Source organism: Dasypus novemcinctus, chromosome 5 (assembly GCF_030445035.2).
Source record: "Dasypus novemcinctus isolate mDasNov1 chromosome 5, mDasNov1.1.hap2, whole genome shotgun sequence".
In the NCBI taxonomy this organism is placed as follows: domain Eukaryota; kingdom Metazoa; phylum Chordata; class Mammalia; order Cingulata; family Dasypodidae; genus Dasypus; species Dasypus novemcinctus.
In genome coordinates, this window is record NC_080677.1 from 118,900,269 (window position 1) to 118,916,757 (window position 16,489).

The following is a 16,489-nucleotide window of genomic DNA, read 5'->3' on the forward strand; positions in this document are numbered from 1 at the left end:
TAAGGATTTCAGAATAAACTAATGGTTTTGAGACCAAGAGGTAAGCAAGAAGGATAAGTAAAAACAATTCTCTAGAGTTAAGTGAGCGTCAAATGTCCAGAAGGTGCGGTTATTCCGGGGCATTTAGAAAAAGATGCACATCAAGAAGCATATTTTACACATCTCCACTTAAGCAAGAAATAGTGTCAGACCTGAGCTTGGCATAGAAAAGGGTGACTGGTTAAGAAAGTGTCTCTTACATGGAGCAACAACTATAGATGGAGCTGGAAGGGAAATTTAACAAATGGTGACTAAGCTATTTCACTTTTATGAATTTATTCTAAGGAAAAAACTGACCTGTACAAATATTTGTGTACAAGAATGTTCATCCAATGTTCATAATAGTAAAAAAGTTGGAAACAATGTTAGGAAATGTTTACTTAAATGTATATTAAATGAATATGGATAATATGGGTACTTTTTTTGTTTTCTTAAGAAACACTGGTTGAGAGGGAGGACCAAATGGATAGGAGACTTTTTGTTTCATCACTCAAAGAGGGGGAAAAAAAGAATATTATTTCTACTCAGGCCATACTAGATCCCAAAATTGGATTTAGGCTAGAAGGAAGACAAAATGAACTGCTTGACATAAAATAGTAATAATCAGGTAACAGAGTAAGTTCAACCAGGGAAGCTAAGTAAAAGACTGCTTTCTCTTTTTTTAATTTAATTTTTAATACTTGTTGAAGATTATTTTTGTACTTGGTTAAAAAGAAAAAAATGCAAGGTATATGGGTGTATAATGAATGAAAAGCAAAAATTCTTTTCCTTTTCCCTTCCCAGAGCAACCACAGCTACCGATTTCTCCAGTTATGAGCTTAAGTGTGTATCTGACTTTTTAAAAAATAAACAGCATGCCATGTACACTGTTCTGTATCTAACATTTTATCATTTACCTTGGAGATTAAGCCCTATTAGTACATAGCGTTCTGCCTTGTTCTTTTTAACAACTGCATAGCTGTTTACACCCCTGTGTATGTACATCAGATGGAAAGTCAGAGTCTGAAATCTGTGTCATTGCTTCATATACAAACACAATTTTGAGAAATACTTGAGAAAATAAATCTTTTCTTGAAAAAGTTTCAAAATTTGGAAATAGAAACAGAAGAGCTCGTTCTGTATGCGCCAGGTGTTGGTTTGCATTGCAACTGAATTCATGAGCTTTGCATTGGACAGTGACACACTCCCCTAGGGCAAGTTTATTTTGGTATGTCAGTCAAGCCCTCACCTCAAAAGCTACAGCTCTTCCTTATCAATATGTACCTTGACATGGTTTGTTTCTTTGAGTTTTTTTTTTCCCTGTCTCTGTGTACATCTACCTTTATGTTCCTGTGTCTGTCCCTTTGTTATTTCCCTACTATCTTTCTTTTTAGAAGGGTAGTATAATGTGAAGGAGCACAGGCTGGCATCCCATAGACAGGTTCTTAAATCCCCACTATGAGGATGTCAATAAGGTGCTCACTTCCTTTAAGCCTTTTTCCTAATCTACTGAGGAATAATACCCTATGGTGGGATTTGTTATTTGGATTAAAGACAAAGTAGACAGCACCTAGCATAGTGCCTAGCACATAGTAGGAGCTAATAAATGGTGGCTATTATTATTCTGTCTCTTTTCTCACTTTTTTCCTCTTAAACTCATCTTTCCTCTTGCTCCCTTAATTTTCCAAAATATGGAGGTGAATCCAATGTTTATTAAAATATGTTTGGTGTAGGTATTACTTTTTTTTTTTTTTAAGTACAAGAGTGGATAGTTAAATTCTTTCACTACAGGTGCCAGACACCCCAAAGTGACTTAAAAAATAAATGGAATCTTTTGGTTCATATAACTGAGTAGTCTAGAGGTACACCTAGTTTTAGTTGAAACTTTTTCTAGTGATTGAAACAATATCACCAAGATCCAATGCTCTGTCTTCCTGCTCTGCCAGGTTCCACAGATAGCTCCACTGGCAGCTTAATGCTCTCCCAAGTGGCTGTTGCAGTTCCAAACCTTATGCAAATGTGTTGTGTATAATTTATTTTTACTTTCTTGTACCTCAGAGGCAAAGCAATGAATTAATCATATGCCTCAATTCACAGCACATTGTAATTCTCAGTTGGTCCAAGAACTCCTCATTCCCTCATTTTATTAGACAGTGGGCTTCCCCATTCTTCCCTATTTCCGATTCCTTTCCCTCCCATAGACACCCATTCTTATATATTTGATATGTGACTTGATTGTGCATGCATCCTTCTAATAAATGTTATTTTGCATGATGCAATTTTAATTTATATAAGTGGGTTCCATGCTATGAATTTTGCTGTTTCCTATTTTTCTCACACTTTCTTAGGTTTATCCATGTAGCCATATGTACATTTTGTTTGTTGCTTCTTAGTGCTCTAAGTATTCCACAGTATGCATCCCCCACATTCTACATATTTGTTCTCCTAGTTGTGGATACCTAGATTGTCTCCAATTCCTTATTAACACAAACAAGGCTATAATTAGTCTTCCCTTCTGTGAATGGCCTGTTCATCTCCTTTGCTCATTAGTCAATTTTTTTTCCTGTCTTTTAAGAGTTCTTTTTATGTTTTAGGTACTAATCTTTTATCAATTTTAGATGTGGCAGATATCTTAGACTGTTACCTGTCTTTGAACTCTTTGGCATCCTATATTAGACATAAATCCTTACTCTTGAATAGTCAAATCTACCTATTTTTTGTTTTAATGTGAGGTTTTCAGGATTTGTTTATGACATCTTTTCCTAAATCTAGGTCATAAAGATACTGTCTTTTTCTTCTGTTATTTTTATAGTTTTACCTTTCATTTTTTTGTTCATAATTCATTTGTTGTCCACTTTTATATATTGTGTAGAGTCCAGCTTTATTTTTCTTCATATAGAATTTTCTCAACATCATCTAGTAAATCAATGCTTCTCCCATTAATTTGTGTTACCATTCTTATCATATGTCAAGTTCTTATATAGTAAAAGGCCTATTTTGAACTTTCTTTTTCTATTCTCTTCCATTGTTCTATGTATTCCTGCGTCATACTGTTTTTCATTACCATGGATTTGTACTATACCTTAATATTTAGTAGTCTCCCTCTCTGTTCTTTAATGTTGACTCAGCTGTTTGTTTGTTTTTCTCCAAAATAAATTTTAGAATAATTTTTTCTTCAAGTTCCATCTAAAAATTCCAGTTGAAATATTGATTAGGATTGAATTTAATTTGTGGAGTCATTTAGAAAGAATAATAGAACCTTTAAGTTATCTCTTCCTGATGTATTTCTCTAGTTATCCAAGTCGTCGTCGTCCTTTTCTATGTCTTCTAAAAAGAGCTTAAATTTTTTCTCTGCAAATCTTCGTATATTGATTTCTAGGTACTATGCAGTTGTTACTTTTGTGGATAATATATTATTCTGTTACATTTTCTAGCTGGTTATTGCTGGTATCAAGGAATGCTATTGATTTTTTTAAAATATTGTTTTGTGTGTGTGTGTTTTTGTGTGGTTTTTTGTTTTGTTTTGTTTAGAGGTACTGGAGACTAGGGATTGAACCCAGGACCTGCCTTGTGGGAAGCAGGTGCTCAACCACTTGAATCACATTCACTCCCCTAAAATTATTTTAGTTGTGGTAAAATATTTTAACCATTTTGTCATTAAGTACATTGACAATACTGGTAACTTCCACCACTATTTCCAGACTATTCTCATCATCCCAAACCAAAACTTATACTCATTTAGCAATAATTCCCCATTATTCTCTCTCTCTCTCTGCCCCTGGTTGCTTATTCTAAGTATCTCATATAAGAGTAATCATAAAGTATTTGTCCTTTTGTATCTGGTTTATTTTGTTCAACATATTGTCATCAAGTTTCACCTATGTTGCATGTACCAGCACTTCACTTCTTTTTACAGCTGAATAGTATTCCATTGTATGGATATACCACCTTTTGTTTATCCATTCATCTGTTGATGGACAGTCATCTTTCTTCTATCTTTTGGCAATTGGGAATACTGCAATGAACACTGGCGTACAAATATATGTCTGAGTTCCTGCTTTCAGTTCTTTTGAGTATATACCTAGGAATGGAATTGTGGGTCATATGAAAATTCTACTTAACTTTCTGAGGAACCACCAAATTGTTTTCCACAGTGGCTGCACCATTTCACATTCCCACAACAGTGTACAAGGGTTCCTGTTTCTCAACATCCTTGCCGACACTTGTGATTTTCTTTTTTTTTTTCAATAACAGTTATCCTAGTGGGTATGAATTGCTATTCTTTGGTTTTTGATTTGCATTTCCCTAATGCCTAATGATGTTGAGCAGTATAGTTACTGGCCATTTGACTATCTTTATTGGAGAAATGTCTATTCAAATCCTTGGCCCTTTTTCGTTTGGGTTGTTTGTCTCTTTGTTGTTGAGTTGCAGGAGTATTTCACATATTCTGGATATGAAACCTTTATCAGAAACTTGGTTTCCAAATATTTTCTCCCATTCTATAGGTTGTCTTTTCACTTTCTTGATAATCTTTGATGCACAAAACTTTATAATCTTGATAAAGTTCATTTTATCTGTTTTTTCTTTTGTTGCTTTTGCTTTGGGTATAAAATGCGATTGACTTTTTAAAAAAATTTATTTCTCTTCTTCCCCACCCCCCTCATTGTCTGCTCTCTGTGTCCATTCACTATGTTCTTATGTGTCTGCTTGTATTTTCATTAGTCGGCTACAGGAACCTATCCTGGGACTTTCCAGAGTGGGAAAGAGGCTATCATTCTCTTGCGCCACCTCAGCTCCCTATTCTCCTACATCTCTTATTGTCTCTGTGTCTTTTGTTGAATCATCTTGCTATGCCAGCTCTCTCAATTGGCAGGGGAGGGAACGGGACTCCCATTCAGGGCAGCATTCCCACACGGGGCGGCACTCCCACATGGGCCAGCTCGCCTTCACCAGGAGGCCCTGGGCATCAAACCCTGGACCTCCTATATGGTAAATAGGAGCCCAAATGCTTGAGCCACATCTGTTTCCTGCAGTTGGCTTTTGAAAATTGATTTCTTATCCAATGACTTCGCTAATCTCTCTTACTCTAATAGCTCATCTGATTATTAGTTTTTAAGTATAGATGAACATAGCTTTAAAGAATGACAGTTTTATCTCTCCTCTCACAATTCTTGTACTTTTTATGTCTTGTCTTATCTTAGAGAATTACATTGGTCTTTTAATACTGTGATAAACCATAGTGGTGAAAATGGCATCTTTGTCTTATTCCTTGTTTTAATGGGAATGTATCTAAATTTTTTCCATCTAGTATGGTGTTTATTCTAGTTATTTTGTGTTTTTTTAAAAGATTTATTTATTTATTTCTCTCCCCTCCCCGCCCCCACCCTGGTTGTCTGTTCTCTGTGTCTATTTGCTACATCTTCTTTGTCCGCTTCTGTTGTTGTCAGCGGCACAGGAATCTGTGTTTCTTTTTGTTGCGTCCTCTTGTTGTGTCAGCTCTCCATGTGTGTGGCACCATTCCTGGGCAGGCTGAACTTTCTTTTGCACTGGGTGGCTATTCTTATGGGGCACACTCCTTGTGCATGGGGCTCCCCTACGCGGGGGACACCCTGCATGGCACGGCACTCCTTGCATGCATCAGCACTGCGCATGGGCCAGCTCCACACGGGTCAAGGAAGCCCAGGGTTCGAACTGCGGACCTCCCATGTGGTAGACGGATGCCCTAACCACTGGGCCAAGTCCGCCGCCCTGTATATGTTTTTTTTTTGACGTTAAGAAAAGTTCATTTCCTAATTTTCTGGAAATGTTTATCATATGTGTGTTGAACTACATCAAATACTTTTCCCACACATCTATATGTGATCAATACTTACAGAAAATTTCTTAGAAATCTATTTATTTGCTGTTGTTTATATCATTTTTTATTCTTATAATCCCTACTGTGGCTGTACTTGTTTCCCTGTTTTTATTTGTTCTGTTTATATGCATCTTCTCCCTCTTTTTCTCAGTCAGTCTTGCCAGAGGTTTGTCCTTTGTTATTGAGTGCATATATATATATATATATATATTTATAGTCCTTTTACCAATATGTAGTTTCTCTCATTATTCTTTCTGATGTGTTTTTTTTTTGCCCTTATTATTTTATTTAATAATTTTGATATGCCAGTTATCTTTTGGTTTATATTTGCTTGCCATTATTTTCTACAGCTCTATTTTCAAAGTTTCTGCATCCTTTGTTTTAAGCATTTTGCCAGATCTTGTTTTTTATTCCATTCTGAGAGTCTATACCTTCTTTTTAATAAGTCTATTAATAACTGCTTTTCTATTGTAATTTTATTGTATTTACTATTATTTGGACCTCTCTGCTTGTTGTTTTTCTCTTTGTCATTCTTTATTTTTTTCCCATTCAATGCATAGATTGAATTTTCTTTTGCTGAATAAGTTTGAACACTCTTTTTAGTCTTCTAGTGGCTTACCCTATCTGATTAAGGTTCATATTTACGTTCATTTTCCACTATAAATTTCTTTAACCTTGTCAACATCCACACGTTTCCTAGAAATAAGACACTTCTCTCCAGTCTTTTCCTATCATCTTCCCTTTTGCCTTTGCCTTGGCCATGTCAATATCCTCTATTTTATTTTTGAATCATTATGTAATGTATTTTCTGGTGTTTTTTTCTTAATATCAGCTTTATTAGGAGATATAATTCACATACCATAATGGTCAACCCTTTTATAGTGCACAATTCAGTGATTTTTATAATATTCACAGAGTTGCACAACCATACCACTATCCACTTTCAGAAAAGTTTCATCATCCCGAAAGCCAATCTTATGCCCATTTCCACTTTCCCCTAACCCCTGGCAACCACTAATCTGTTTTCTGTCTCTAGGGTTCATCTCTTCTGGACATACCATATAAATGCTATCATACAATAGATAGCCCTTTGTGTCTGGCTCTTTTACTTAGCATAATGTTGTCAAGGTTCATCCAAGTTGTAATATGTATCAGCCCTTCATTCCTTTTTATTACAGAATAATATTACATTGCATGAATATACTATATTTTATTTATCCATTTATCACTTCCTAGACATTTGGGCTGTTTCCACTTTTTGGCTATTATGAGTAATGCTACTGTGAACATTGTATACAAGTTTTTGTTTAATATTCCCAACAGCCATGTAGCACTCCAATTTCTCTAGGTCATCCCCAATACTTGTTAATTGTCTCTTTTAGTTAAGCCCATCCTTGAGGGTATGAACTGATTTCTCATTGTGTTTCTGATTTGCATTCCCCTAATGATGTTGAGCATCTTTTCATGTGCTCATTGGCCACCTGTATACCTTATTGGGAGAAATGTCTATTCAAATCCTTTGTCCATTTTAAAATAAGATTATTTGTCTTTTTAGTGTTGACTTGATCAGAAACTTGTTATAAGTTTCTTATCAGACATATGATTTACAAGTATTTCCTCCAATTCTGTGGGTTTTCACTTTTTTAAAAAAAATTTCTCTCCCCTTTCCCCCCGCCGCCCCACCCCAGTTGTCTGTTCTCTGTGTCCATTTGCTGTGTTCTTCTTTTTGTCTGCCTCTGTTGTTATCAGCAGCACGGGAATCTGTGTCTCTTTGTTGTTGCGTCATCTTGCTGCGTCAGCTCTCCATGTGTGCGGCGCCATTCCTGGGCAGGCTGAACTTCTTTCGCGCTGGGCGCTCTCCTTACAGGGCACACTCCTTGTGCGTGGGGCTCCCCTACTCGGGGGACACCCCTGCGTAGCATGGCACTCCTTTCACGCATCAGCACTGCGCATGGGCCAGCTTCACACAGGTCAAGGAGGCCCGGGATTTGAACTGCGGACCTCCCATGTGGTAGACGGACGCCCTAACCACTGGGCCAAGTCTGCCTCCCTGTCTTCACTTTTTTTGATGGTTCCCTTAGAAGCACAAAAGTTTTTTAAAATTTTGATGAAGGCCAATTATCTTTTTTTTTTCCTTTGTTTCTTGTGCTTTTGATATTTCTAAGAAATCAGTGTCTAATTTAAGGTCATGAAAATTTACTTCTATGTTTTCTTCTAAGAGATTTAGATCTTTCATTAATTTTCAGTTAAATTTTTTATATGGTGCTACACAGGGATCCAATTTCTTTCTTTTGTATATGGATACCTGTTTGTCCTAGGACCATTTGTTAGAAAGACTAATCTTTTCCCCATTGACTTATCTTGGCACCCTTGTCAAAATCAATTGACCATAATGTAAGAGCTTATTTTTGGACTCTTGATTCTATTCCTTTTATGTATATCCTTGTACCAATACCACACTGTCTTGATTACTATAGTACTGTAGTAAGTTTTGAAATTAGGAAGTGTGTCTTCCTAATTTGTTATTTTTCAAGATTGTTTAGGCAATTTTGGGTTCCTTGCATTTCCATATGAATTTTAGGGTCAGTTTGTCTATTATTGCAAAAAGGCAGCTTGGATTTTGAAAGGGATTGTGTTGAGTCTGTGAATCAATTTGGGGAGTGTTGCCACTTTAATGATCATAAATCCTTCAATCCATGAACATAGGATGTTCTGTTTATTTAGGTCTTCTTTAATTTCTTTTAACCATGTTTTATAATTTTCAGGGTATAAGTTTTACATTCTTTTGTTAAAATTATTTTTTAAGTATTTTTGATGCTATTATAAAAGGAATTTTTAAAAATTTCATTTTCATGTTCATTGCTAGTGTATAGAAATATAATTGATTATTGTAAATTGACCCTATATCCTACATGTTGCTGAAATTATTAGTTCCATTATTTTTTGTGTGGATTCCTTAGGATTTCCTATGTACAATGTCATATCACCTGTGAATAGAAATACTTTCACTTTTTCCTTTCCAATCTGGACACCTTTTATTTCATATTCTTGCCTAATTGCTTTGGCTGAATCTCCATTATAATGTTGAGTGGAAATGACAAGAGCAAACATCCTTGTCTTGTTAACCTCTCAGATTTCACCATTAACATAGCTGTGGAATTTTCATAGATGACCTTTATCAGATTGAGGAAGTTTGTTGGGTGTTTTTATCATGAAAAGATGATGGATTTTGTTAAAAATTTTTTTTTGTATATATTGAGATGATCATGTGGGTTTTTTGTTTTTTCCCCCAAGATGGCTCCCTCATTGTCTCTGCACATTGTGCCTGGTCATTGTCTCTGTTCATTGTGTCTGCTCATTGTCTCTGTTCATTGTGCCCATTCGTTTGTTCATTGTGTTCACTCATTGTCTGCTCATCTTCTTTAGGAGGCACCAAACCAAACCCAGAACCTCCCTTGTGGGAGGCAGGTACCCAACTGCTTGAGCCACATCTGCTCCCTGCTCTTTGCATCAGCTCATTGTGTCTGCTCATCTCTTTAGAAAGCACTAGGAACCAAACCCGAGACTTCCCATGTGGAAGGCAGGCGTCCAACTGCTTGAGACACATCTACTCCCAATCATGTATTTTTTAGTTCTTCATTCAATTTATATGGTGTATTGCATTGGTTGATTTTCATATCGTCAACCAACCTTGCATTCCTGGGGTAAATCTCATTTGGTCATGTTGTGTAATCCTTTTTCTATGTTGCTGGATTTGGTTTGGTAGTATTTTGTTAACAATTTCTACATTTATATACATACAGGTAGTATCTTTTTGGTATCAGGGTAGCATTGGCCTCAAAGAATGAGTTGAGAAGTATTTTCTCCTTTTCTATTTTTGGAAGAATTTATGAAGGATTAATATTAATTCTTCTTTAAACATTTGGTAGATCTTATCAGTGAAGCCATTTAGACCTGTGCTTCCTTTGTGGGAAGTTTTCGAGCACTAATTTAATCTCTTTACTTCTTTTAGGTCTATTCAGATTTTCTATTTCTTTGTAAGTAAGTTTTAGTAGTTTGCATCTTTCTAGGAAATTTGTCCATTTCCTCTAGGCTATCTAATTTTTGGAATACAGTTGTTCATGGTAGTCCCTTATAGTCCTTTTTTTTTTTATATGCATAAGGTCAGTAGTGATATCCTCTCATTCATTCCTGAGTTTAGAATTTGAGTCTTTTCTCTTTTTTTTCTTGGTCAGTCTAGCTAAAGACTTGTCAACTTTATGGATTTCTTTTCTTTTTTTTTTAAAGATTTATTTTATTTCTCTCTCCTTCCCCCCTATGGCCTGCTCTCTGTGTCATTCACTGTGTGTTCTTCTGCGTCTGCTTGCATTATCCGGCAGCACTGGGAAACTGTCTTGTTTTTGTTGTTGCATCATCTTGCTGATTCAGCTCTCCGTGTGTGCAGCGCCACTCCTGGGTGGGCTGCGCTTTTTTTTTCTTCACGCGGAGCAGTTCTCCTTGCAGGGCACACTTCTTTGTGCATGGGGCACCCCTACACGGGGGCGCCCCTACATGGCACAGCAGTCCCTGTGTGCGGCAGCAGCACTGCTTGTGGGTGAGCTTACCACACGGGTCAGGAGGACCTGGGGATCAAACCCTGGGCCCTCCATATGGGAGACAGACGTTCTATCAGTTGAGCCACATCTGCTTTCCTATGGATTTATTTTCAATCTTTCTTTAGGTTCACATTTTTTAGACCACACTAAACTTACATTAAGTTATTCATTCATTCTAATTTTCTATATATCTCTTAAAGCCCTCTTAGATTTATTCTTCTTTTTGAAAAAAGTACTTCTTCCAGGAGCCTTTCTAAAAAGACTTTTTGTGGTGTGAGCTTTCCTAAGGCTTTGTATGTTTGAAAGTATCTTCTTTGCATTCTCACATTTAAATCATAGTTTAACTGAATATAATATTCTAAGTTCAAAGTTCGTTACCTTCACCAGTTAGGAACCAGAACTTCACTGGCTTTTTGTCTCCAGTGTCTCTTTTAAGAAGACTATGTCAATCCTGTTCTTATTCCTTTGAGTGCTGTCTGCTCCTTCTCTCTCGAAACTTTTAGTATTCTTTGCCTTTAATGTTTTTAAATTCAATTATAAAGTGTTCGAGTTGAGGGTTTCCCCTATCTGTTGTTTGGTTCTCTAGGAGACCTTTTAACTGGAACCCTTATTATCCTTATTTTATGAACGTTCTCACTTACAATTTCTTTCAATATCCTCTTCCCTCCATTCATGCTTTTCTCTCTGAGATTCATATTTATGCTGTGCAGATATTGACACTTCTATTCTCCATAGCTCTTAAATGTTCTTTCGTATTTTTCATTTCTTTTTTAGTTCCCAGCACCTTCTGGGAAAATTCCTTGAGCTGATCTAGATCATTATTCATTTTCTTGTTTTTTTCCAATTTACTGAGTTTGTTTAACCATTACAAATTTCATACCCAGTATTTTGATTTGGTTCTGTAACTCTTGCTCCTTCTTATTATTCTTTTATCTTTTGGAGGATCTTTATTTTGCTTATTTAAATTCTTGATCTATTTTGTTCTATTCTGCTTTGTCCAGTACAGTTTGTTCTATCTATTATTATGGTTGTACTCTTCAAATATCTCATTATTTTAATCTGTGAGTTTATCTTTCCCTGGGCTTACTGGCTTTCTTAGCTGCTGATGTATGCGAAGGGGAGAGACCAAGGTCCAGGCCCTAGCAGGTGCTATGAGAAGGGTGTTGGGATCATCAAGGCATTTCCCAGAGCAAAGTCCCAGGTGCCAGAATCAGACCTTGAATCAAAATGTGGATCTGATTCTGCAGTTTATTGTTTCTACCAACTTGTACATGGTGACTTATTTCTGTGTGTGTTATTTTTTCACTATATACTCCTGCTCTTTGGAACTTTAGCTAAGGCATTTTCTGAGGCCAGGCTTTAAAGTGTGTTCCTCTAAAGCAAATGTTCTTAACCGTTTTTATTCCACAGACTCCTTTGCCAGTCAGGTGAAAGCCACAGACCCCTTACTAAGTCCACACTATACTGTATATTATTTAATAAATATATCACACCCACACCACCACCACGTCCCCACAAGAATAATGTTTTCTGAATTTCAGTACAAGCTCATGAACCCATTGTTCGGAACCCCTGCTCTAAAGAGTATTTGAGTTTGCTTCTTCCAGATTCCTGAGGACATTACCAATCCAGGACTACTTGAAACTAAATTTTCAGCTTAAGGATTTCAGAATCATAGAGATAGTATGAATTTCATCCACAAATACATGTGGCCGTAAGCTTGTGGTTAAGAATTCTTTTTTTTGTTTTTTGTCTTTTTTTTTAAAAAGGTAAATTACAAAATAAGAATCCTTATAGAAGGTTCCCCCGCCCTAGTCTCATCTTGGCTAAGTCAGGGATTTTTTTTTTTTTTCACTCCCAGCAATGACGTTAATCTAACTCTCCCACCCTGCTAGGCCCAGGCTTCCTTTCCTTTTGACTACCTGAGGCAAATTAAAATTCCGACTCCAGACAACCAGATAGCAGTAGATGTTTAGGGCCAATGCTGCTTTCAGTGCTCGCTTGGGCATTGCTCCTCCTTTCTGATCTCAGGTTATTCTAGTCTCCTTTACTTGCCTGATAGCTTAAATACGCTTTAAAAAATATTTTTGTTTGTTAAAATTTCATCTCATACTTTAGAGCATTCTATATTGGGAGAGATTTCTCTGTACATTTAATCTTCCATAATACTAAAAACAAATGTCCTATATGTCTTATATAAAAAGCTATATTTATTTCATATATGGAGATTGTACATTCACATTCCTAAGTCAACTGTCACATGTCACAATAGTACCTCAAGTGTCCTGGTGGAAGAATGAGAGTTCTATAAGGAGGAGGGATTGACAGTGATAACTGCATTTACTAAAATGGGACTCTTTCTGTGTCAGTTTCACCAGAGACCCCAAAGGCTGAGAACAAAACAATAGGTGCCAAGTACTTCCACATTCTAAAGGGAGGAGGAGCTAGATCACCTATGCACCCCGTGCTAAGAAATTGTGAAACCAATATTGGGAAGCATTAGTTCGATTTTGGGAAACAGTAACTCGGCATCCATCTCGAGGCTATAAAAGAGAATGTGAGAGGATTTCTTTGGAAGCATTTGTCAGTATGCTGGACATTTCCCTTCTCCCCAAGCAGGAGAGGGTAGGGGTATTTCCCCTTCAACTCATGCCAAATGAGGGGGCACTTCAAGAGAACCATTTGGAAAGTTTGATACATCCTGTGGAATTTGAGGGACACAGGGACTGGTATTTGACTCACTCCTAAAAAGTCTAAAGACAAATTATAGAGGTCCTTGAGAAAACAGAAGTGGACAGATGGCTACATTTGGAATGGCTTGCACACCCTGAGTTCCTGTGGGCCTGGTGTGGTTCTCTAGAAAAGGAGCCAGATTCGGTCATTTTAAGAACGAATCCAGCCAAATCCAACCTAGAGGGATGAGATGACCTCAATGGAAGGGAAGACTGCTGGAAACTAAGAGGGCTGAGGCAGGAATCCTAAGAGTCCAACTAGAAAAGGGAACTACCTAAAAGGGAACTACAGGTGAGAGATCCTCGGTGATGGAGAGTGTCTTGAGAATCTGTGAGAAAGAAGCAATATTTGGAATCTGCTACTTCCAGAGGACACTAACACCAGTTTACAACTGTCCCAAACAAGCAAGACCTTGACTCTCCTTCCTTCCCCTGCCACAACTGTAGGGCAGAACCAGATCAGCAACTAGCAAGTGAGGGAGAAGGTAGTATGATAAATAGAAATGAAACTGACCTTGATCACCTACTTCTCCCCCAAAGATTTCCATCCTGGAGAAGGGGAGAAGTTTTAAATTAAATGACATTTGAAGTTTTACTATTACACTGGATGAAACTGGTTGATACTTAGAAAAAGAGACTATTCTTTTAATAATAATAAAACTGCTTAACCTGTTGTTACCTGAAAAAGTTTGGAAAGCTATAAATTTTGTTCAGGCATAGAAGAGAACAAATCATTACAGCAGATTTGTAGGGGCACTCATGAGAAAATAAAATTATTTTCTGTTTATATCTTACCATATCTCAATTGTTCAGTAAACAGGTTGCACTGAGGAATAAAAGAGCAAATGAGGGAAACAGAGGCTGACCATATCCTCCTGCCCTCATTACTGATTTTTCATCCCAGGGCAGCCTACGCTGGCAAAGGGGAGAAGTTTGATTAGATGAAGTTTGAGTTAATGTTATACAGACTGGGCTTTTTAAAACCAAAGAAATTGTCCTTATTTATTTATTTAATTTATTATTGTCTGGATATTTTCTGGAAAAGCTATATGAACCACCCAATATTTCATGCAGGAGGAAAAGTCACCCAGGAGGTTCGCAAGCAGCAGTGGTGAGAAAGAATAAATTATTCTCTACTTGCATCTACCAAATCCAGCTTATTTGTTAATAGCCATATTTACATTTAAGTATTATGATATACTGCAGTTTATATACCACAGGATCTCATCAATATGGTTAATTTAATTACACCACAGAAACTATTTCTTTGTAATGAGATGTGCATAACTATGAAAACTGTGTACACCAACTAGAGATTTACTGATTATTATGCTGAAAATTATTTAAAAGAGTTACCAAACTTAATTACCAATTTTTCTTTTACAAAAGAGACCAGCATTTCTAAAACACTGACCTTTTCTGTGATGCCCGGAGGCAATCAAGAGTATGGTATTGTGTGGTCTATCATGTGTTTTTGGCAACCAGCATTCATTCTCACATCTTTAGATGCTGCTCTCTGTATTACTGCTACTAGAATTGTAGCTATTATATTTCCTAAACTCTTGCTTTCAGGGTTCTGGATGTGATTTATTTCTGCCAGTATATTCACATGAGATTTCATAGGTATGAGGAAATGTGTTTTTCCTCTGGCAGCACCTCACAATGGTGTAAGCATTGTAGGCAAAGTTCTGCAGTAGCCTTCAAGTGATCTCTAATCAGCCACAGATCTGAGTTACTTTGGGGCAGCTGTGCTCAACAACAGAGGTTTGCCCGCATCGTTCTGACATGGGTGACAGCAGAAACCTCCTAATTCTCTGAATTGCTGGTGGTGGCAAACCTGAAAGTTAGGGGTCACTTCCTCTAACTCTTAACTCCTATTTCCTTCAAATAGTGGTATAAGTATCTAAATGACCTGCATTCAGTTCCTTTCTACTTGACATGCCTTCAGTGGTTTCTGGTTTTCTGACCGAACCCTGACTTACCTAGCTGGTATTTTGAAAGAAACAAACATACTTCATTGGTCCCTTTAAGTTAAGACTGATTTTTTTTAAGCTATAAGTGAGAAATTGACCACCTTTTAAAATAAATTCATGCTATGGAGAGAAATTTGAAATATGGATGTTAAGAAATGTTTATCACTATGTGATTTTATTGCCCAAAACAATGTGTTAAGCCAAGACTTTGAAAATAATGAAATGTACTGAATTACATTGTTTTCACTAAAATAAACAATGTTTCTTTCCTGAGAGAGATTAGGACTTTTTATTGTTAATAAATAAAATAAAAATATTTTCAAAACAGCGTTTATTTCATCTTTGACATACTTTTTATTTTTATTTATATGTGTGTTTTATAGTATGTGTATTCTATTACTTTGTTCAGTAGTACATGCCTATAATTTAAAAATAAATACAAAGACTTATGGAGGATGGGGCACAAGATTTTTACTGAAACCCTTGCCTTAAGATAGTTATTTACAGTATCACAATTGATAGAAGCGAGTGAGTACACATACACACTCTCTCGTTTATCCCTTTTCATTAGTCCTGGCTCTTTCCCACCAAAATTTGTCCTAGGTTCCTGTATGCATGGCCAGGTAGTCAGTCACTGCTGCAGTTGTAAAGAGTAAAGATTTGAACCCTAGGAGGTCTATTCTCATAGTTCCATTGGGCATAGAAAACTATTGTCCCCAAACTCCTCCTTTAACCCTACACAGAACTTAAAAGATAAGATAGAGGTGACCTCACAAGAGTTGGGGAATGGAGGTAAGGTCTCTATAATTAAAATACAGGCTTTACTTGCCCCATCACACACACACACACACACACACACACACACAGGCAAGCTGAAAACACCAGATCCCTCGCATTATCTCTGCTTAACTATCATCTTATCAGTGAGGTCTCCCTAAAAACATTATAAAACAGCAGTCCCTTCCCCCAGTCCCCTTCCCAACTTAATTTTTCTCCACAGCACTTGTACTAGTCAGCCAAAGGATGCTGATGCAAAATACCAGAAGCCTGTTGGCTTTTATAAAGAGTATTTATTTGGGGTAGGAACTTACAGATACCAGGCCATAAAGCATAGGTTACTTCCCTCACCAAAGTCAGTTTCCACGTGTTGGAGCAAGACGGCTGTCAACATCTGCCAGGGTTCAGGCTTCCTGGGTTCCTCTCTTTCCAGAGCTTGCTTCTTTCTGAGCTCAAGGTTCCTCTCTTCCAGGGGGTTGTTTCTCTTTCCTCTGTGTGCTTACTTCCTGGGGCTCCAGCTTAAGACTTTAGCATCAA

At 36.9% G+C, this 16,489-nt stretch overlaps 1 protein-coding gene across 1 annotated transcript in view; it reads left to right on the plus strand.

Moving 5' to 3' along the window:
* Window positions 1-15,450, plus strand: part of UBN2 (ubinuclein 2) — a 104,032-nt gene extending 88,582 nt beyond the window's left edge. Inside the window, exon 17 of the mRNA XM_058297446.2 lies at window positions 14,277-15,450. Coding sequence (XP_058153429.1) covers window positions 14,277-14,317 — 41 coding nt within the window. The 3' untranslated portion in view covers window positions 14,318-15,450. The remainder of the gene's footprint in view (window positions 1-14,276) is intronic.
* Window positions 15,451-16,489: the final 1,039 nt, after the last annotated feature.